Source organism: Bos taurus, chromosome 15 (assembly GCF_002263795.3).
Source record: "Bos taurus isolate L1 Dominette 01449 registration number 42190680 breed Hereford chromosome 15, ARS-UCD2.0, whole genome shotgun sequence".
Classification (NCBI taxonomy): domain Eukaryota; kingdom Metazoa; phylum Chordata; class Mammalia; order Artiodactyla; family Bovidae; genus Bos; species Bos taurus.
Genome location: NC_037342.1, coordinates 35,135,283 through 35,158,877, shown reverse-complemented (window position 1 = coordinate 35,158,877; position 23,595 = coordinate 35,135,283). Strand labels below are relative to the sequence as shown.

At 39.0% G+C, this 23,595-nt stretch overlaps 1 protein-coding gene across 2 annotated transcripts in view; it reads left to right on the top strand.

The window, feature by feature from the left end:
• NUCB2 (nucleobindin 2) overlaps window positions 1-2,213 on the top strand; it is a 41,332-nt gene extending 39,119 nt beyond the window's left edge. Inside the window, exons 11-13 of one of the 2 annotated variants that reach the window (NM_001075381.1) lie at window positions 1,155-1,325; window positions 1,598-1,680; window positions 2,090-2,213. In NM_001075381.1, coding sequence (NP_001068849.1) covers window positions 1,155-1,325; window positions 1,598-1,672 — 246 coding nt within the window. In that variant the 3' untranslated portion in view covers window positions 1,673-1,680; window positions 2,090-2,213. The remainder of the gene's footprint in view (window positions 1-1,154; window positions 1,326-1,597; window positions 1,681-2,089) is intronic. The other variant, XM_005215930.4, reaches the window with a different exon arrangement.
• The last annotated feature ends 21,382 nt before the right edge of the window (window positions 2,214-23,595 follow it).

The following is a 23,595-nucleotide window of genomic DNA, read 5'->3' as shown; positions in this document are numbered from 1 at the left end:
TTTCTCAGCTATTTGTAAGGCCTCCTCAGACAACCATTTTGCCTTTTTACATTTCTTTTTTTGGAGATGGTCATGATCCCTGTCTCCTGTACAGTGTCACAAACCTCTGTCCATAGTTTTTCAGGCAATCTAATCCCTTGAATCTATTTATCACTTCCACTGTATAATCGTAAGGGATTTGATTTAGGTCATACCTGAATGGTCTAGTGGTTTCCCCTACTTTCTTCAATTTAAGTCTGAATTTTGCAATAAGGAATCATGGTCTGAGCCACAGTCAGATCCTGGTCTTGTTTTTACTGACTGTACAGAGCTTCTCCATCTTTGGCTTTGAGGAATATAATCAATCTGATTTTGGTATTGATCATCTGGTAATGTCCATGTGTAGAGTCTTCTCTTGTGTTGTTGGAAGAGGGTGTTTGCTTTGACCAGTGCGTTCTCTTGGCAAAACTCTGTTAGCCTTTGCCCTGCTTCATTTTGTACTCCAAGGCTAAATATTCCTATTACTCCAGGTATCTCTTGACTTCCTACTTTTGCATTCCAGTCTCCTGTGATGAGAAGGACGTCTTTTCTAGGTGTTAGTTGTAGAAGGTCTTGTAGGTCTTCATAGAACCGTTCAACTTCAGCTTCTTCAGCATTACTGGTTGGGGCATAGACTTGGATTACTGTGATATTGAATGGTTTGCCTTGGAAATGAACAGAGATCATTCTGTTGTTTTTGAGATTGCACCCAAGTACTGCATTTCAAACTCTTTTGTTGACTATGAGGGTATTCCATTTCTTCTAAGGGATTCTTGCCCACAGTAGTAGATATAATGGTCATCTGAATTAAATTTGTCCATTCCAGTCCATTTAGGTTCACTGATTCCTAAAATGTCGATGTTTTCTTTTGCCATGTCCTGTTTGACCACTTCCAATTTACCTTGATTCATGGACCAATAACCAGTCTCAGTAGTTTCTGGATTTTTCCTTCCTGTCATACTTTTTGCCCGGATAAATATAAGTATGTATTTTCTTTTTCCCCTTCTTTCTTACCCCAAAGATATAATACTATAGATATTCTTTTGTACTTTGTTAATCACAGAATTTGAAAGCTGAATCAGAGCTTTTTGTTTTATTTCTAAGGTTATTCTTTTCTCATTTTTTTTGTCTTTTAGACATTGGACCATCAACAGTTCTTCACAGAGGAAGAACTGAAGGAATATGAAAATCTTATCTCTGTACAAGAAAGTAAACTTAAGAAAAAGGCAGATGAGCTTCAGAAACAAAAAGAAGACCTACAACGTCAGCATGACCAACTTGAGGCTCAGAAGCTGGAATACCATCAGGTGGTATTCTGTAAAATGCTTGTGGCATTGAAAAGGATTCTAGGGTCTTTGCTACATGCCTCTGTTTTGGTACTATAATATTTCAATTAGATGTTATATTTAAATTTTAGTATTTTTTAAATGGCATTGTTGACTGCCCTAAATTTTAGAATATGAATATCTCATTTTGGAAAACAATTTTTAATTAGTTTGTTGTGCTTTGGCAAAGGTCATCCATAGCAGAGAAAATCAAATAATACTTACTTTTAAGACATTCTTTTTTCATTCACTAGGTTGTACAGCAGATGGAACAAAAAAAATTACAACAGATTTCCCCATCAGCACCTGGTGGAGAATCAAAGATCTAGCCACATAGGTAATTTTGTTTGTTTGAGAAAATTTTTAAAAATGGAATAAATAGAAATTTACTTTTGTTACAAATACGATTTCAAATCATTAATATCTGTGCTACTTTCTCTTTATGTGTAGAAATAGAGCAATTTGTATTATAGAAAAATGAAAAGGCCTCTAAAATCTTTATATATTAGTACATTTCAAAAGCTATGTAATTTGATAGCCATATACATGGTGAAATGATGGTTTCCAATATTACTCATAATTCTTCCTAATCAATTATTGATATTATCAGAGAACATGTTTTTAAATTGTGATCTGTGGTTAAGCATAGTTAAGAAACAAATACTCAATATGTCTATGTGTAAAAGAATATTCAGAGTAAAGGAAGATACCTTTAAAATGAGGGCATTTATTTTTCTTTTGTACAGACATTTAAAGTTTGAAGTCCACCAGAACTTGGAAGAAAATTGTTGAATCATCATCTGTGTCATCTTTTTACCTCCCTTCCTTCTCCTCTGCTCAATAAATATTTTAAAGCATATGTGGAATAAAGGAAGATACTTTTTAAATGGGAACATATTTCTTTTAACACAGATATTTAAGGATTGAAGCCTATCAGAACCAGGAAGGAAGCAAACTCAATACCTGCTGTCATTTTCATACCTCCCTTCCTTTCCCCTTGTTCTCCTTTAGTTATTTAAGCAGCCTGTGCCATAATTTAATGAAATTATTAGTAACTATTTAAGTGAGAAAGCTCCATCCATTGCTTTTAAAATAAATTGCTCTCACTTATTCATAAATATAGATACTCTTATGGGTGCTTATCATCCCTTCTCTCAATAAAAGTCTCTTTGATATTAATGATTCTTCTCCTGAGAATACCATAGTATTCCCCAGTGTTTGCTGGTAACTTTTCCCTGAAACTTTTAACTTTCAGCAATATTAACTGCTAGAAATTCTTCTACCAAACAGCCTCTCCTACCCCTTAAGGTCATTTTTCATTTACAGTATTTTTGCCTTATGCTCTATCATTCAAGATCAGGTTTTGCTACATGTAACAGAAAATCCAAAGAGAATGCTAGTTTAACTAAAGAAGAGTTTTTGCCTTTTACATAAAAGAAATCTGTAAGTAGGTAGTGTCCAGGTTCCCATCTTTCTACTCTGCTCTCCTCATTGCATGGTTTTTATTCTCAAGTTATTTCATTTTCATTGTCCAAAGTGGCTTTTGGAAGCAGTGGGTGAAGGGCAACCAAAGGAAATTTCCCCAGCTGAGTCAGTGTCCTGGATTCGGTTTTCTCAGAGAACCACACAGAGTTTGAATTTACATCTCATTGGCCAGAGCTGTGTCACATTGCCATCTAGCTGCTAGGGAAGCTGAGAAGTCCAGTGTAAGTGAGACTAGCTAAAAATCAGGATTTTTTAACTAGGGAAAAATTTCATTTCAGAAGGGAAGGGGGAATGTTTGATGGGCAACTACAGCTCTGAACACTTAATCAGCCTTTTGGTGACCTAAACATCTGTGTGCATTCTTCTGAAACAGAGAACTCTCACATCCCCCACCACAAAAGGAAACCACCAAAATCGAATCCATTAATAACTGTAACACAAGCCTATGATATCTGAGTATAGTCCCCTTTATGAGGATAGAATGTGGTTTCTTACATTCCCACCACGTGCAAACTAAAAAGCAGTGTGTCTGCCCCCTGAGCACCGTATGCATAATAAAATAGGTACAGGGTAACTGCAGTAAAATCAACCTTTTAGAAAAGAGGAAAACAGGAAACATAGCAGTCATATATCCATGGAAATTAAAAAAAATACTCTGTGGCAAAAATAGCAAGGTGCTAATAGCTCTCTGCTCTATCCATAAATACATTCTTTGGTTTTTCTATCAGGCAACCCCTGCTTCACCTTTCTGGGAGGAACTCCCTCGTCTTATGTCCTCAGGGGCCCTTGGCATTGCCCTCTGGGATGTTTTTATTGCCCACTAACCTTCAAGGACACAAGTGGCCTTTGAAAAGTGTCCCCTTCCTGAAGAGTGGACAGCTTTCACACTTTTTTTCCTGTTATTATGGGTTTAGGGCCTTGGGAATTGTTTTAGAAAGTTACAAGCTATTTCAGCTTGGGCTTAGGGTTTTTATTTGTTTTTTGTTTTCTTCTGCTTTTTGGAAAAACAGTTCCCTAAAAACTTAGTAGGTCTCTGGTCTGTTTTCTTCAATTATTACCATGAGAAAGCACAAAGATCTTATGAAGATTGCTTTTAGCAAAGAACCTCATCTTTTACTTGCTGGCCTCTGTGTTCTTGCTCTCCCTTTGGGTCTTAAATGAGTGGGACCTACTTAGTATTGTTTTGAACTGTAGGCTGGGATGGGATAACAACAGTCTTACTCTGATCTTTTTCTTTAGGATGGTTCCCATTACTTGGCAGAAAATTCTTAAGGGAAGGTTCTTGGAAAGGTTGTGAAAGCTTTAGCAACTTCCTCAGAACCTTTATTTATAATTGTTTCAGTCTGGAGTATGGTAGTACAGTAGTTGCCTTTTTTAGTTCTTCAGGGCTCCAGATTTGGGACTTTATCAATTTATTTGGTAGATAGAGAGCAGTTCTCTCAGCAAAGCTACATTCCCTTCCATCTCTCTAGACCTGACCATCCTTAGCCTAAGTCACATCTGTCTTGTTGGACTTTGCTGAAAGAGGGAAGGCAGAGCCTACACGTGCTAGCATTCTGAAATTCTATTACCATTTTCTCTGATACCTTATCCTGAGTTTGCATGAGATATCACTGCCCCAAACCTGACCTCCTCAACTAAGCAAGTTCCATTCTTATTATCTCTTTACTTGCTATACCTTACTTCTAGTTACCAAATTCTGTATAGGTTAAGATTCTTCGTTGCAGCTCATTGAATCCTCTTCAGCTGTCAAACAGAATGGAATTAATGTGGGAGGGGTGTATAGATAGCTCACAGCATCTTTGGGAGGGCTGAAAGAATGGAACTTAGGCTGAGTTTCTAGGAACTGCATCACAAGACTAGGCTGCCGAAGAAGCTGCTGCTTTGGGAATAATTGAGAAGCTGTCTGCTAAATCAGGAAGCCACCCACTGGATTAGGAAGCCATGAAGTTGCCAGCTCCAGACACCACCATTGACACACTTTAGATCAGCACAAGTGGATACTTCATGTCCTGCTTCTCTTCTTTCCCCATGGAACTCAGCTCTGAGTAAAAGTTTCAAGTGAGTGCAACCAATTGTTTGAACCAATCATATATGGGATCCTAGCTGCAAGGGAGGTTGGGAAATAATATTTAATTTCCTACCCCTATTGTAGCATGCTTACAGCTGCTAAGTGAACAAATCTGTACTAATAATTCCAAATTTTAATTGCTTCTCTTAACATTAATAATTTTAGAAACAGTTCTCATTTTATAAACTTTAAAATAATCATTGTATACTCCTCCAAACACTTCAGATTTTTTCCCCTTAAATCATGGATCCTAGAATTGACTATAGCAATCTAGAAAAGTTCTACTTATATGTATCTTAAAAAAAAACCTACAAAAATCACTCAGCAGAGTAATGCTATTTTTCTAGAGATGGGGAAGAATTCCTAACTCTGTTGTTTAAATTATAGGAAATATTTTTAAATGGTCTGGGGTATACTTTTGTTGATGACTTTATTGTGATAAGACAGGGATTCACATATGATAAAACATTTTAGATGGTGGACTGGGGTCAAATCAGAAAGTAATGGAGGCAATGATATTGTACTTTTATGTGACAAATATCAATACAACAGCCATCGTATTGCATATGTGCTAAGTCGCTTCAGTCATGTCCAACTCTGTGCAGCCCTATGGACTGCAGCCTGCCAGGCTCCTCTGTCCATAGGATGCTCCAGGCAAGAATACTGGAGTGGGTTGCCATGCCTTTCTCCAGGCGATCTTCCTGAACCAGGGATGGAGACCGTGTCTGTTACGGTTGCATCGGCATGTAGGTTCTTTACCACTAGCACCACCTGGGAAACCTAGCAGTCGTATTCAGTTCAGTTCAGTTCAGTTCAGTCGCTCAGTCATGTCCGACTCTTTGCAACCCCATGAATTGCAGCACACCAGGCCTCCCTGTCCATCACCAACTCCTGGAGTTCACTCAAACTCATGTCCATCGAGTCAGTGATGCCATCCCCAGCCATCTCATCCTCTGTCATCCCCTTCTCCTCCTACCCCCAATCCCTCCCAGCATCAGAGTCTTTTCCAATGAATCAACTCTTCGCATGAGGTGGCCAAAGTACTGGAGTTTCAGCTTTAGCATCACTCCTTCCAAAGAACACCCAGGACTGATCTTTGGAATGGATTGGTTGGATCTCCTTGCAGTCCAAGGGACTCTCAAGAGTCTTCTCCAACACCACACTTCAAAAGCATCAATTCTTCAGCACTCAGCTTTCTTCACAGTCCAACTCTCACATCCATACATGACTACTGGAAAAACCATAGCCTTGACTAGATGGACCTTTGTTGGCAAAGTAATGTCTCTGCTTTTGAATATGCTATCTAGGTTGGTCATAACTTTCCTTCCAAGGAGTAAGTGTCTTTTAATTTCATGGCTGCAATCACCATCTGCAGTGATTTTGGAACCCAGAAAAATAAAGTCTGATACTGTTTCCACTGTTTCCCCATCTATTTCCCATGAAGTGATGGGACCCGGATGCCATGATCTTAGTTTTCTGAATGTTGAGCTTTAAGCCAACTTTTTCACTGTCCTCTTTCACTTTCATCAAGAGGTTTTTTAGTTCCTCTTCACTTTCTGCCATAAGGGTGGTGTCATCTGCATATCTGAGGTTATTGATATTTCTCCCAGCAATCCTGATTCCAGCTTGTGCTTCTTCCAGCCCAGCATTTCTCATGATGTATTCTGCATATAAGTTCAATAAGCAGGGTGACAATATACAGCCTTGACGTACTCCTTTTCCTATTTGGAACCAGTTTGTTGTTCCATGTCCAGTTCTAACTGTTACTTCCTGACCTGCATATAGGTTTCTCAAGAGGCCAGTCAGGTGGTCTGGTATTCCCATTTCTTTCAGAATTTTCCACAGTTTATTGTGATCCACGCAGTTGTATTACAATACATTAAATATATCAAAGTAACACGTTTTACTGAAGAAGAAAAATGGCAACCCACTTTGGTGGAATCCCATGGACAGAGGAGTCTGATGGGCTACAGTCCATGAGGTTGCAAAGAATTAGACATGACTTAGCAACTAAACAATAACATGTTCTACATCTTAAATTTACACAGTATCATATATCAAATATATTTAAGTAAAAAAATTAATTGGAGGAGAGCATAGAGAAATTTTTAAAAATGCTTTTTTGGCATGAGTAGATAAGGGACCAGAGAAGGCAGTGGCACCCCACTCCAGTACTCTTGCCTGGAAAATCCCATGGATGGAGGAGCCTGGTAGGCTGCAGTTCATGAGGTCGCTAGGAGTCAGACACGACTGAGCAACTTCACTTTCACTTTTCACTTTCATGCCTTGGAGAAGGAAATGGCAACCCACTCCGGTATTCTTGCCTGGAGAATCCCAGGGACAAAGGAGCCTAGTGGGCTGCCGTCCATGGGGTTCACAGAGTCAGACATGACTGAAGCGACTTAGCAGCAGTAGCAGATAAGGGACAGATGTTAATGTAGACATACCTCAGTTTCCAACAAATTATAATTTATTAAAAATAGAATTGTTAGCCTAAGATTATTTATGGACATAAGGAATTCCAGTTGATATGAGTGTTGGGCATTTATTACTGAGGGTTGTTTCTTAAAGAGTTGCTAATCGTATTCTTTCCAGCTCTCTTACAAAGTATTGATCCTCTGTTTGATTTACCCCATTCATTTTTATATTCTTTAGATATTAAAAAGTCTTTGGCTTAGTTGACTTAGTAGTATGTATAAGTAATTTGAAATTTTGTTTCACATATGAATTTCCATGAAGCATTTTATAGTATACTTGCTTTTATTTGTTAAGTCATGTCCAACTCTTTTGTGATCCCATGGAATGTAACTCACTATGCTCCTCTGTCTATGGAATTTCCCAGGCAAGAATACTGGAGTGGGTTGCCATTTCCTTCTCTAGGAGAATCTTTCTGATCCAGAGATCAAACCTGTGCCTCCTGCACTGGCAGATGGATTCTGTACCACTGAGCCACTGGGAAGCCCTATAGCATACTTAGTTATATATAATTAAAACTATATTTTCAAAGACAATAGTCCTCTATAGTATTTGACTGTCACTGAAGGAAACTGAAATTTAGAAGTTTAAAAGTAGTGGTAAAAGATCCTTTTGAGAGATGGCTCTTTTTGTTTGTTTGTTTAACCAAGATTTGTTTACAACAGCATTTTTTCATGCTAATTGAACATATTTGTATTACCATAAATCTAAGAGCAGGTCTGTTTTTCATATGAGGAAAAATAAGAAGAAAAAATTTGTGCTAATGTGACTTTTTTTTAAGATAGTCAAGCTAATAAGAGAGGTGATGAGAAATGTGTGTGTGTTTAAATATTTATTTATTCTTTGGCCAGTTTGGGTCCTCATTGCTGTGCGTGGGTTTTCTCTAGTTGTAGCAAAGGAGGCTACTCTCTAGTTGCTGCACGTGGGCTTCTCACTGTGGTGGCTTCTCTTGTTGCTGAGCACTGGGCTCCAGGGTGCGCGGGCTTCACTGGTTGCAGCACATGGGCTCAGTGGTTGCAGTTTCTGGGCCCTGGAGCACAGGCGCAATAGTTGTGCTTGTGGGCTCAGTTGCTCCGCAGCATGTGGGATCTTCCTGGGCAGGGATGGAATCCATGTCTCCTGCATTGGCAGATGAATTCTTTACCACTGAGCCACTAGGGACGGCCAAAATGTTTTTTTTAGGGAGAAATATTGACAAGTCTGAGCTTTCCTGGTGGCTCAATGGTAAAGAAACTGCCTGCAACGCAGGACACATGGGTTCAGTCTCTGGGTCGGGAAGATCCCCTGGAGAAGGCCATGGCCACCCACTCCTATATTCTTGCCTGGAGAATTCCATGAACAGAGGAGCCTGGTGGGCTATAGTCCATGGGGTTGTAAAGAGTCGGACACAACCGAGCGACTAAGCACATTGACAAGTCTAGTTCTGGTTAGTGCCTAAAGTTTAATTTCTCTTTTATAGCTGTAAAGTAAATAAAGAAGAAATTGAAAAAGAGGCAGTTAGATGATGACTTTTATAATTTTCATGCAAGATTTGTGTCTCCTGAAAAAGCTGCTAGAGAAGATCATCTTTACCCTTAACCAAGTACGTCAACTTGATACTTTAATGCATTTGTTTTGTTGGAATTGAGAGACTAAGGTGTATTCCGTAAAATGCAGAGTTCCTGTGGATGATAAAATGGAAGACTGTAATGACAGCTTGTTTTCAAGGTATGAGATTTGAAGGAAATCAGATCTTTTCTTTGCTTTTTTTTTTTCTTTAACACGATATCATTAGCAGGACTTCAGTCTTTCCATACTGTTTTAATTAATCAATTAGTTAATGAAAATGCAACAACTTAGATCTAATAAATGGCAATTTTTCCCAGCTTTTAGTTTTTAAAATTTTATGTTGAACTATAGTTGATTTATAGTATTGTGTTAGTTTCAAGTATATAGCAAACTGATTTTTATATATATATACACATATGCTTTTTCCGATTCTTTTTCATTATAGGTTTTCACAAGATATTGAATGTAATTCCCTGTGGTATACAGTAAATCCTTGTTGTTTATCTGTTTTATATATAGTGTTATGTATCTGTTAATCCCATATTCCTGATTTATCCCTTCATTCCTCTATTCCCCTTTGATAACCATGTTTGTTTTCTATGTCTGTGAGTCTGTTTCTGTTTTGTGAATAAGTTTATTTGTATTCTTTTTTAGATTCCACGTATGAGTTATATATTTATCTTTCTCTGATTTATTTCACTTAGTATGATAATCTCTTGGTTCATCCATGTTGCTGCCAATGGCAATATTTCATTCTTTTTTATGACTAATACTCCATTCCATTCCATATGCCACATCTTTGTTATCCATTCATTTGTTAATGGACACTTAGATTGCTTGGCCATTATAAATAGTGCTGCTATAATTTATTTGTTGTTTTCCATTAAAATTTTTTTATTGGAGTATAATTAATTTACAATATTGTGTTAATTTCAGGTGTACAGCAAAGTGACTCAGTTATACTTATATATATATCTCCACTCTTTTTTAGATTCTTTTCCCATATAGGCCATAACAGAGTGTTGAGTAGAGTTCCCTGCATGGTACAGTAACTCCTTATTAGTTATCTATTTTATGTATAGCAGTGGGTATATGTCAATCTCAACCTCCCAATTTATCCCTCTATGCACTCACCCCCTGGTAACCATAAGTTTGTTTTCTATGTCTGTTTCTGTTTTATAAATAAGTTTATTTGTATCATTTATTTAGATTCCACATATAAGTGACATCATTTGTCTTTATCTGACTAACTTCACTCAGTATGACAATCTTCAGGTCCTTCCATGTTGCTACAAATGGCATTATTTCATTCTTTTTTATGATTGTATAGTTGTTATGAATTAGTAACCATGCTTAAAGAATTCAAGAATTGAGCCAGAACAAGCAGCAGCAGCAAGTGGTGAAGACACCAAATTGAAAAATTTGGACTTATGGTTACCAGCACTACCAACCTGTTTATTGAGACAAAAACAAAGCAAAACCAATAAAACCTTTTATTACATTTTAGAAATTTAGGATTTCCCTCCAAATATTTCCTATTAGAATTATGTAGAAAAAACTTACATTTCATGTTTCAGTTCAGTTCAGTTCCGTCGCTCAGTCATGTCTGACTCTTTGCAACTCCATGGACTGCAGCATGCCAGGCTTTCCTGTTCATCACCAGCTCCCAGAGCTTGCTCAAACTCATGTCCATCGAGTCAGTGATACCATCCAGCCATCTCATCCTCTGTCATTCCCTTCTCCTGCCTTCAGTCTTTCCCAGCATCAGGGTCTTTTCCAATGAGTCAGTTCTTCACATCAGTTGGCCAAAGTATTGGTGCTTCAGCTTTAGCATCAGTCCTTCCAGTGAATATTCAGGACTGATTTCCTTTAGGATTGACTGGCTTGATGTCCTTGCAGTCCAAGGGACTCTCAAGAGTCTTCTCCAACACCACAGTTCAAAAGCATCAATTCTTCAGCGCTCAGCTTTCTTTATAGTCCAGCTCTCACATCCATACTTGACTACTGGAAAAACCATAGCTTTGACTAGATAGACCTTTGTTGTCAAAGTAAAAAGCAGAGGCCTTTTAATATGCTGTCTAGGTTGGTCATAACTTTTCTTCCAAGGAGCAAGTGTCTTTTAATTTCATGGCTTCAGTCACCATCTGCAGTGATTTTGGAGCCCCCCCCCCAAATAAAACATTTCATGCTTACAGATGTCTGTAATTTTCACAAATTTATTTAGTCATAGTCTGGATGATGAATGCCATGTACCAGCTTGGTCAGCCAGCCCTTGACTGTGTATTTGTCTTACAGGCTCACTGTTCCAGTTGCCTTCCAAGCTCTGCCTGCCTTTAAACAAGGTTTCTTTAAAAAATAATTTTAAAAATAAGTTTTGTTTTGTTTATAATTTGTTTACAATCTACTATAAGCAATAGATATGACTTTGGCTGTGCAAATTTTCCTCTTTCCTGTTTTTTTTTTTGGCCATGTCACACAATTTGTGGCATATTAGTTCCCCAACCAGGATGAAACCCAGGTCTCAGCAGGAAAGTGTCAAGTCCTAACCACTGGACCATCAGGGAATTCCTCCTCCTTTTGTTTTATCCTTAGTGATGAGTATGTTTCCTAAGACTGTCCAGGATTATGAAAATATATCTTGCAATTAAATTGTTAAAATATTTCATTTTAAGGGACTGTTTACCCCCCCTCAGTGTCTATGTTGAGAGCTTTGTACTTTCCTTCTTAATAAATCCTATTCGCTTGCAAAAAAAAAAAAATTCATTTTACAATTCTTAAAATTTTGCTTCTCTGACATTTTTAAATGAATAATTTATTTTCCATGTGATTTTAAAGTTCTAATTTTAAAGTTTCCTTGTCTGAGTGTTTTAAAAATAAGGGGGAAAAATAAAATTCCATCTATTAGTATTCTTTGCCACCTCCCATGAATCATTGTATTAAAACGTTACTTTTAAATTGTAGTCCATTTAAAATGCTCTTTTTTAGTGGTGTGAGAATATGTGCGCTTTAATTAAATCCTTATCCTCACATAGATTCCCTGTGTATGGAGTAAGAAACATGTGTTCAGCCTATGCCATTCTGTATTTGTTTTGTTCCATATGACTTAACCATTGTGCTGTCCACTGTTACACTACATTTGTTAAAGTGATTTAAGTTTGCTTTACTTTTGAACTTTATCCTTTCTTTTCTTGGTGTTGTTGCTTCATAAATATTTCCTTATTCGAATAGTGATATTTTACAAATTATTTCCTTTTTGAGACGTATTTGCCATGTCCCTTGATGTTTTAAACATTTTTAATGGTAGTATTGAAGCATTTTTTTCCTTCTTGTTCTCGAGCATTGAGTAAGGTTATCTTAGAATTTGTATTTTTAACTTTTTCCTGGACTAACACTCAGTCCTAATCCTGCATTTATTTCTTGCTTCCTTTGATGTGTTTCATTCTCTAAAAACACATACACATCTCTGTTTCATTCAGAGTCAAGAATTGATCTTGGGGAAAAGAAAACCATGTTTGCAGAAAAGTCAGGTTTTCTAGGGCTCGTTAGGCAATAAGGCAATCTTCCTAGAGTGGTTTCTGAGCACTGCAGAGAGTGCTTCTAACCCTGAAGAAAGTTTCTAACTCATGAGTAGAGATGTCCTGACTCCCTCCCTTTAACAGAGTGAAACAGGTTATGGAGCAAAAGCATCTGTTCAGACTACTGTAAATGTCCCTTGTCCAATTCTTTAGCTTTTTGATACCCTCCTTAAATAATAATAGTGTTTTTGAAAATACTTTGTGCATCCCAACAGACATTTTCCATCTTACATTTGTTAGTAAAGGAAAATAAGTATTTTGGGGAACAGGAAGACCAGGACATAAATTTGACAATCTCTGATATGAAGAGAGCGGCTTCCCAGGTGGCGCTAGTGGTAAAGAGCCCATCTGCCTGTGCAGGAGACTTAAGAGATGTGGGTTTGATCCCTGGGTCAGGAAGATGCCCTAGAGGAGGGCACGGCAACCAGTATTCATGTCTGGAGAATCCCATGGACAGAGGAGTCTGGTGGGCTACAGTCCATAGGGTCACAAAGAGTTGGACACAATTGAAGTGATTTAGCACATGCACTCACTGATTAGATGAGAAGTAGCATAGTGTATTGTTTCATTATTACTTTTGCCTGGATGATCTGAGTTTTAATTAAGTTCTTTCCTCTCTAAGTACTCTACCATTTTTCTACTGTTGTATTGACTTTTCCAGGCTTCCCTTGTAGCTCAGTTGGTAAAGAATCTCCCTGCAGTGCAGGAGACCCGGGTTCAATCCCTGGGTTGGGAAGATCCCCTGGAGAAGGAAATGGCAAACCGGCTCCAGTATTCTTGCCTGGAAAATCTCATGGACAGAGGAGCCTGGTGGGCTGTAGTCCATGGGGTCGCAAAGAGTCAGGCACTACTGAGCGACTAACGCTAACGCTTATTGACTTTTCCACTACTGTATTTCCAATGCACCTCCTTAATCATTAGAGAAAGCTTAGAGGGATACAGACAGTTGTAGTACCATTGTTAGCCATCTTAAGGTTTCGTGGCCACCATCTTCATGGCACTTACTATCCAATATTTCAAATAAATTCTCCTCTTCCCTCATAATTCCAAACTATTAATCTTTTCTCTAAGGGAGTCTGTTGTATTACTAATTAAAATTTGGAGGTGATTTTATTAAAACAGGATTAATTTTCAAAAAAATTATATTAAAGATAAAATAGAGGCTAAATCTTTTAAGGACAACAGTTTGAAGGCAGTTAATGACCAGAGTGACCTTCATTCATTTGCGATGGCTTTGGTGACTTTGGCTTTGGTAGTTCAGTTTTCCCCTGTCAATCCAGTGTAAGGGCCTAAGAATGGACGGGCCCTGGAGGCTGAAGGAGCCAAGGGGGAGGAAGGAGCCCCCTTTCCACTGAAGGTATTTCTTTCTCTGAGGTGGTTAATCCAGGATCTATTAGCACATGAAAGTTCCAAGCCCTTGCAATTTTCAAAGTATCTGTATGTGTACTCATTTATATAGCCTCTAGCCGAAAGTTCATAGTTTTGGAAGGAATATGTGTTTATGTGTAAGCTTGTGCCTAAAACAGGTCTGGAGGGAAGGCCATTAGTTATCTTGTGTCTTTTGAAAAAAATTGTCTTCTGGAATTAAAACATAAAAAAAACATTTTTTTCATTGTTGCCTTTTCTTCTCATGAAGGAGACCAATATTGCATAACCCATATTTTATCAATATTTATTATATTCTAAAAACCATTTAATAATGATGGTTTATATATCCTATTTAAGGTCAAGATTATAAAGACCTTTTATTTGTTACAATTAATTTGGGGGTATTTTGAAGTTTTCAAAAATTAAATGTTAAAAAATAACCTGTTATAAGCATGTGGCCAAAAATGTTCTATTGATCTTAAACTTTGGGAAGAAATTTTATTAGTTTGAAGTGTCTTCAGATGTAATTCTTCTTGGCTTATTTAGATATTTTGGGCTATTTTTAAGACTACAAATAAATACTTGGATTTTAATTTGATAATTAGGAAGACACAGAGACTTTATAAAACTTTGCTATATTTGAACTTGTTTTTTGGCTCTATGTTGTAAGAATTCTTCCAGAGAAATATTTGTTGGAAAATTTATTCTGGTCATCATTTGTATAGGTTTATATTTAATTATATTAAATGTAAAGTCAGAAAATATGTAGTATTTGTTGTAATTTTCTGGGGAAAAAGAAATTTGACAACATTGAAAAAATGAATTATTTGCAAAACATTAAAGTTGCAGAGTCATGGAACCTCAGGGTCTTAGAAATTGTTTCCCTGGAAGGGACCTCTTCTCCTATATTTCTTAGTATACTTTTATCCAGTGACAGGATTGAAGTGGACATCATCTGGGCACTAGTGGTAAAGAACCTGCATGCCAATGCAGGGGACATAAGAGATGTGGGTTTGATTCATGGGTCAGGAAGATTCCCCTGGAGGAAGGCATGGTAATCCACTCCAGTATCTTGTCTGGAGCATCCCATGGACAGAGGAGCCTGGCAGGCTATAGTCCACAGGATTGCAAAGAGTCAAACACAACTGAAATGACTTACCACTCACATATATGCTTCCAGGGACAGGACTGAAGTGAAATACACAGTAGTTTCTAGGCTCTTGTCTTCAATATTGAAATCACCTAAGAGCTTCAGAAAAGACTGATTCCTGGGTCTCATCTCCAGAGATTGTGATTTCATTCTTCTGGAGTGTGATCTGGGCTTTGAAATTTTTGAAAGATCTTCAAGTGATTCTAATGTGCAGACCAGTTTGGGAACTGCTGGTAAATTATGTGGAAATTAACCAACGTTAGAGAATCTACACTGGGGAGGAAAGCTGACTGATGTTATGAAGGTTCTATAAGCATTTAAATGTCACTTCAGTCACCTGCTTCCCTGGTGGTTCAGCTGGTAAAGAATCTGCCTGCAATGTGGGAGATCTGGATTTGATCCCTGGGTTGGAAGATCCCCTGGAGAAGGGAACAGCTACCCACTCCAGTATTCTGGCCTGGAGAATTCCATGGACTGTATAGTCCATGGGTCTCAAAGAGTTGGACTTGACAGAGCAACTTTCACTTTCAGCTACCTGCATGCACATACCAGTGTTTGTAACATGCAGGAAACATTTCCACCTAAATTCAAGAACAGTGACAAAGAATCTCTGATTATGGGGTAGTGGAAAGTTCTGGGGTCTGGGTGTTAGGACTTTGGCTCTGTCATTCTCCAACTGTATGTTTTTTTCCCCCCTCCTAGAGTCTTGAGAAAAAACTCTAAAGTTTAGATTGTGAGATTTTATTAATTTTACTAAAATTTCCCAACTTTTCCACTTGAAATCATTTCAGCTTTGCAAAAAACTTGCAAAAATAGTATATGCCCTTCACCTAGCTTCCTCAAATGTTAACACCTTAAACAGAGTTAGTAAAATCAGGAAATCAACATTAATATAATTTTATTAACTAATCTTTAAATTTTGCCAATTATCCCACTAATACACTTTTGCTAGGCTAAAGAGCCAATTCAGGATCACACATTGCAGTTAGTTGTATATATGGGTGTGTTTGTTAACTTTGAAAAAAAAAAAAGCCTATCCAAAAAAGTTGCAACAATAGGTCAGCTAATTCTAGAATACCTTTCCCCTAGATATATCAGTTGTTAGCAGCATGCCACATTTGCCATCAAGCTCTCTCTTTCTCTACAATTCTGATTTTTTACTGAAGCATTTCAGAAGTTTCCGACACTATGATCCTTTACCCTAAATCTGTAAATTAGCATCTCCTAAGAACAAGGACATTCTTTTATAATAACCATCTTTCCAGTTCAGTTAAGTCGCTCAGGCATGTCGGACTCTTTGTGACCCCATGAATCGCAGCATGCCAGGCCTCCCTGTCCATCACCAACTCCTGGAGTTCACTCAAATTCACGTCCATCAAGTCGGTGATGCCATCCAGCCATCTCATCCTCTGTCGCCCCTTTTCCTCCTGCCCCAATCACTCCCAGCATCAGAGTCTTTTCCAATGAGTCAGCTCTTCACATGAGGTGGCCAAAGTACTGGAGTTTCAGCTTTAGCATCATTCCTTCCAAAGACCATCCAGGACTGATCTCCTTGCACTCCAAGGGACTCTCAAGAATCTTCTCCAACACCACCGTTCAAAAGCATCAATTCTTTGGCACTCAGCTTTCTTCACAGTCCAACTCTCACATCCATACATGACTACTGGAAAAACCATAGCCTTGACTAGACGGACCTTTGTTGGTAAAGTAATGTCTCTGCTTTTGAATATGCTATCTAGGTTGGTCATAACTTTGCTTCCAAGGTGTAAGCGTCTTTTAATTTCACGGCTGCAATCACCATCTGCAGTGATTTTGGAGCCCAGAAAAATAAAGTCTGACACTGTTTCCACTGTTTCCCCATCTATTTCCCATGAAGTGATGGGACCAGATGCCATGATCTTAGTTTTCTGAATGTTGAGCTTTAAGCCAACTTTTTCACTGTCCTCTTTCACTTTCATCAAGAGGCTTTTGAGTTCCTCTTCACTTTCTGCCATAAGGGTGGTGTCATCTGTATATCTGAGGTTATTGATATTTCTCCCAGCAATCTTGATTCCAGCTTGTGCTTCTTCCAGCATAGTGTTTCTCATGATGTATTCTGCATATAAGTTAAATAAGCAGGGTGACAATATACAGCCTTGACATAGTCCTTTTCCTATTTGGAACCAGTCTGTTGTTCCATGTCCAGTTCTAACTGTTACTTCCTGACCTGCATATAGGTTTCTCAAGAGGCAGGTTCAGGTGGTCTGGTATTCCCATCTCTTTCAGAATTTCACCATCTTTTAGAAGTGGTCAAATTATCATCTTATTCAAATTCAGGAAATTTCCTGTGGACAAAGAATGTGGTCTGCCACTTCTGTAAATAAAGAATGTTGCATCACCACCATCATCAGCCTTCATGGCTGCCCTCTGTGCAGGTGTGCACCCCGAGGGGAACTCAGGAAGGAGATAAACAGGAAACCAGCCTTAGCGAGTTGAGGTGCTTATCAAAGGCTTGATTTCAATGAGCCCAGACTCTTGAATCTTTCCATACATAGAAAAGCACTAAATTCATTACTTGAGATATATGGTTTTCTTTAGTTAATGGGAATCTTTTGCTATTCCAAGAGGCTCTTTCCTGGGCTTTAGTCCTCAGTAAGACCACTGAATAAAACACAATTCTCAATTTTTTGATTATGTATTTTTTTTCAGTTGACATTACAAAGTATTGCTCTAACATTTGGTCCATACTCAGATTTCACCAACTGTTTCAATACTGTCCTTCATGGTCAATTTTTTTTTTTTTTTTTGGTAAGCTAGGATTTAATCCAGAATCAAGCTTTGCATTTACTTCTCACATCTCTTTCATTTCCCTTAATCTAAAATAGCTCTTCAACCTTTCTTTGTCTTTCATGATGTTGACACTTTTGAAAAGTACAGGCCAGTTATTTTATAGAATGGCCCTCAGCTTGCATTTGTCTAGACCATTATTTCTCAAAGTATGTTCTGTGACTGATGCTGTCTATACACCAGTGTCACCCAACAATGATGGGTAAACATAGAAACTGAAATTTGTTGTGCCTTTGAAAATAATTTTACATTTGTTTTATAGTAAAAATTGGAGGCTTAATTTTTATGTCTTTTGATTTCATTTTTCTCAGAATTCCTTTTTATTGTATTTTACAAAATATCAGTCCTCAATAGGTTGGATATTCTATCTTGTTTTTTTAAACTTTTTCTTTTATGTTGGAGTATAGCCAATTAACAATGTTGTGATAATTTCATGTGTCATCAAAGGGACTCAGTTATACATATACATGTATCTTTCTCCCACATACTCCTTCCCATTCAGCCTATCACATAACACTGAGCAGAGTTCCCTGTGCTATACTATAGGTCCTTGTTGGTTATCCATTTTAAATATAGCAGTGTGTACTTCTTGATCCCAAATTCCCTAACCATCCCTTCTTCCCCCCATCCTTCACCCCTGCAACCATTAAGTTCATTTTCTAAGTCTATGAGTCTGTTTCTGTTTTGTAAATAAGTTCATTTGTATCATTTTTTTTTTAAGATTCTGCATATAAGGGATGTTATACAATATTTTAGATTGAATTTTTTTTTTTTTTTACAAAGGTCCTTTGTCTCAGTTATTTTGACAAGCAGTGTCTGGAATAGCCTTTTGAGGCTAAGGACTATGTTTTAGTCACCTGAATCCATTACATTCAGACCATACCTGTCAGAGTTCAGTGAATGGTTGCCTGTGGGGTGACTTAAAATGACCATTCCTTTATTGCAGAACTTTTTCTTATGCTGAGTTCAAATCTGTCTCTCCATAAATTCTACATAGGGACTTTACTTCTGCCTGCAAAAACATCATATAACATGTCTATGCATATCCTTAGGTGTCAGCTTTTCTAAGACTTAAAAAACTGAGACACATCGTAAAGCCTCAGTCTACTTCAAGCAAAAGTAACTCCATTTCTTTTACCATTTGTAGTGATTAGGATTAAATTCTGCTGAAAATAAGAACACCTCAAATAAGAATGACTTACTGACTTTGTTTCTTATGTTCTGCAAGTTCCGGGGTGTCATCCTAGGTCTGGTAGGGCAGTTTCACAAATTATGAGGGACCCAGCAGCCCTCTATTTTGCTATCGCATTGTCCCCAGTGCGTGACTTCTATGCTGGGGTCTTAGATGTCTGCTTGTGCTCTAGGTATTACATCTCCATTCCTTCCAGCAGACAGATGAAAGGGTAAAGAGCATATCCCTCCCTTTAAGGACATTTCCCCAAAATAACACAAAACACTTCAATTTATTGCACTCCTCTCACACACTAGTAAAATAATGCTCAAAATTCTCCAAGCCAGGCTTCAGCAATATGTGAACTGTGAACGTCCAGATGTTCAAGCTGGTTTTAGAAAAGGCAGAGGAACCAGAGACCAAATTGCCAACATCCACTAGATCATGGAAAAAGCAAGAGAGTTCCAGAAAAACATCTATTTCTGCTTTATTGACTGTGCCAGAGCCTTTGGCTGGGTGGATCACAATAAACTGTGGAAAATTCTGAAAGAGATGGGAATACCAGACCACCTGACCTGCCTCTTGAGAAACCTGTATGCAGGTCAGGAAGCAATAGTTAGAACTGGACATGGAACAACAGACTGGTTCTAAATAGGAAAAGGAGTACATCAAGGCTGTATATTGTCACCCTGTTTATTTAACTTATATGCAGAGTACATCAAGAGAAATGCTGGGCTGGATGAAGCACAAGCTGGAATCAAGATTGCTGGGAGAAATATCAATAACCTCAGATATGCAGATGACACCACCCTTATGCCAGAAAGTAAAGAAGAACTAAAGAGTCTCTTGATGAAAGAGGAGAGTGAAAAAGTTGGCTTAAAACTCAACATTCAGAAAACTAACATCATGGCATCTGGTCCCATCACTTCATGGCAAAGAGATGGGGCAAACAATGGAAACAGTGAGAGACTTTATATTTTGGGGCTCCAAAATCACTGCAGATGGTGACTGCAGCCATGAAATTAAAAGATGCTTGGTCCTTGGAAGAAAAGCTATGACCACCTAGACAGCATATTGAAAAGCAGAGACATTACTTTGCCAACAAAGGTCCATCTAGTCAAAGCTATGGTTTTTCCAGTAGTCACGTATGGATGTGAGAGTTGGACTATAAAGAAAGTTGAGCGCTGAAGAATTGATGCTTTTGAACTGTGGTGTTGGAGAAGACTCTTGAGAGTCCCTTGGACTGCAACGAGACCAAACCAGTCAATCCTAAAGGAAATCAGTCCTGAATATTCATTGGAAGGACTGATGCTGAAGCTGAAACTCCAATACTTTGGCCACTTGATGTGAAGAACTGACTCATTGGAAAAGACCCTGATACTGGAAAAGACTGAAGGCAGGAGGAGAAGGAGATGACAGAGGATAAGATAGTTGGATGGCATCACCGACTCAATGGGCATGACTTTGAGCAAGCTCCAGGAGTTAGTGATGGACAGGGAAGCCTGGCAAGATGTAGTCAATGGGGTCCCAACGAGTCGGACATGACTGAGCAACTGAACTGAACTGAACTGAACTGAACTTCCACTTATATTACTTGGGTCAGAACTTTGTCATATGGCCACACTGTGCTCCAAGAGAAGCTTGGAAACTCAGTCTTTTATTTTGGTGATCCCAGTACTCAGGAGAAAAAATTGGTGACTTTTTTAATGAAGAAGAAGAAAATAGTTGACTGACAAATAGCAGTCTCTGCCATTTTGTCCTCGTATGCATGTCTCTTCTTCAGTGTTTTTATTTCTCGTTGGATGTTTTCATGAATTTAAATATGATTCCAAGTTGTATGTGACTTCCAAAAACACATTGGACAGGATTTGTCTTATATAAATGGCCTCAATATTAACCAGCATTTGAGGACCATGTCTCAACATGAGATGTCTAAGAATGTAAGCTCATTTCTTTTATTTATTCATGATAGAACTAATTTATTTATTTATGATAAAACAATAACTTTATTACTAGTAAAGGCTAGATTTATGAGAAACTGAGATTTATTACAATAAACTCCAGAATTATATACAGCCTTATACATCCCATTCCTGGAGAAGGAAATGGCAACCCACTCCAGTATTCTTGCCTGGAGAATCTCATGGACGGAGGAGCCTGGTGGGCTACAGTCCACGGGGTCGCAAAGAGTCAGACACGACTGAGTGAGTGACTTGACTTTATACATCCCATTACAAGCTGTGCTGGACTACCACATAAGAGACAAATCTTTGCGAAAATGGTCCTGCTTGGAGCAGCAGAGAGAACAAGTTCTCCCAGTGGGAACCTGGTTTCAGAGAGAGAAAGTGGGAGAAAAAGAGGCCAGGCTATGTGAGTCAGTGATCAGAAAACCCTTCAGGAATGCTGAGTGAGGCAAATCTTAGCTGTCAAGAGGAGTTGGGGATGGGCAGTCTCTGTTTTGTCAAAGGGCTCTGAACAAAGTCATTCTCCCTTTTCTTTTCATAATCAATGGATCCTTGCATAGTATAATATGCCTTATTCTTTTATTTTTATTGGAATATATGTTTTTACCATGTTAAACTCATTTGTTTCAGAAACATTTGTGAAGCGTCTGCTGTGTGCTTTGGGGTTGAATGAAAGACTAGCAAACATATTAGAAGATATGTTTTCTTGTGTGTTTGCAGGAATTCAAAATATGTGAAATTGGAAAAGATGATAACATAAGTAGACTTATTTAATGTAAATTTGATTAATCTTTAAATGTTAATAAAAATGGTGAAAGCTGCCAATTTTACTCTGCTTACTTTTTGAGGCAATTTCTCCAATTTTCTACAGGGTGATATGTATATGTCACAACTGTGTGCATTCTTTTGGGCAGGTATAGGGATTTATCATACATTTCCACAGAGGATGTTATTTAATCATGTCAGTAATACCAGAATCAAGATTGTTGGGAGAAATAGCAACCTCAGATATGCAGATATGCCACTCTAATGGCAAGAAGTAAAGAGGAACTTAAGAGCCTCTTGATGAGGGTGAAAGAGGAGAGTGAAAAAGCTGACTTAAAACTCAACATTGCAGGCGGTGGTCCTAAGATGGTGGAGGAATAGGAAGGGGAGACCACTTTCTCCCCCACAAATTCATTGAGAGTTCATTTGAACGCTGACCAAATACCACAAAACAAGTTCTGAACGCTGGCGGAGGACACCAGGCACCCAGAAAGGGAGCCCACTGTCTTCGAAAGGAGGTAGGACAAAATATAAAAGATAAAAACAGAGACAAAAGAGTTAGGGATGGAGCCCTATCCCGGGGAGGGAGTTGTAAGAGAAGTTTCCAAACACCAGGACACCCTTTCACAGGCGGGTCTGCGGAGAGTTTTGGAAGCTCAGAGGGCATCAGAACCAGAAGGAAAAAATAAATAAATAAAACCCACAGATTACATGCCTAACTGCAACTCCCAGCGGAGAAGTAGCACAGACGCGCTCGTGTCCGCCACCAGCAAGCAGGGGCTGAACAGGGAGGTTCAGGCTGCATTGCTTAGGGTAAGGAGCAGACCTGAATGCGAGGGCAATCTGAGGGAGCTAACATGAGATAGCAACCCAAACCATGGGATAGCCAGAGAGGGAAAAAAAAAAAAAAGAGGAAAGAGAGAGAGAGAGAACTTTCACATGTAAAGTTCTAACATAAGGTACTGCCAGGCCTGCTCACAGAACAAAGGACTGAGCAAATACCAGAGGAGAGTTAGCCGGCTGCGGACAGGCCCATCCCCCACCAGAGGCAGAGAGGCAGGTGGGCAATAGCCAGAGCCGGAAGGCAAGGGGTAAACTCGGCCCCAGAGATGGCATCCCCTACCAAACTCTGAGCAGGCTCCCAGTTGCTAACCAAGTCTTCCTGTTGACATTGGCCAGGAGGGTCGCAGCCAGAGATCTGCTCCCCAGAGGAGAGACATGGCACACCTGAGACAGCGTTACCGCTGCGCACCCAGGAAACGCGTGGCTGGGACCGGGGAGGTGCTAAGATGCACTGCACCTGGGGAGAGCGCACTCGCCGAGCACCTGGTCGCCTGAGCTGCTTGTATCTGAGAAGGGCACAAAACGCAGGCCCAACCGAGTCTGTGCCCTGGTGGAACACCTGAGAACCTGAACTGGAGCGGAGTAGACCTGGGAAGTGCATGCAACCCAGGGCCCACCTCAGACAGTTCCCCGGCAGAGCAACCTGGAGCCTGAGCAGTGTAGACCAGGAAAGCACACATGCTTCTGACACACGCCGTGAGTGGGGGCAAACCCAGTGTGGCCAGACACTGCAAGGACACCCCACAGGTGCAGTGTTCCTCCCTCCTTGCAGCACAATTGAACAAGTGAGCCTAAATAAATGACCACCTTCACCGCCTTGTGTCAAGGCGGAAGTTAGATACTTAGAGACTTTCAAACAGAGGGAGCCAAAATAAACAAAGAAGAGCGAACAGCTTTGGAAGTGACAGGTGCAACAGATTAAAACCCTGTAGTTAGCACCGGCTACTTTGGCCACCTCATGCGAAGAGTTGACTCATTGGAAAAGACCCTGATGCTGGGAGGGATTGGGGG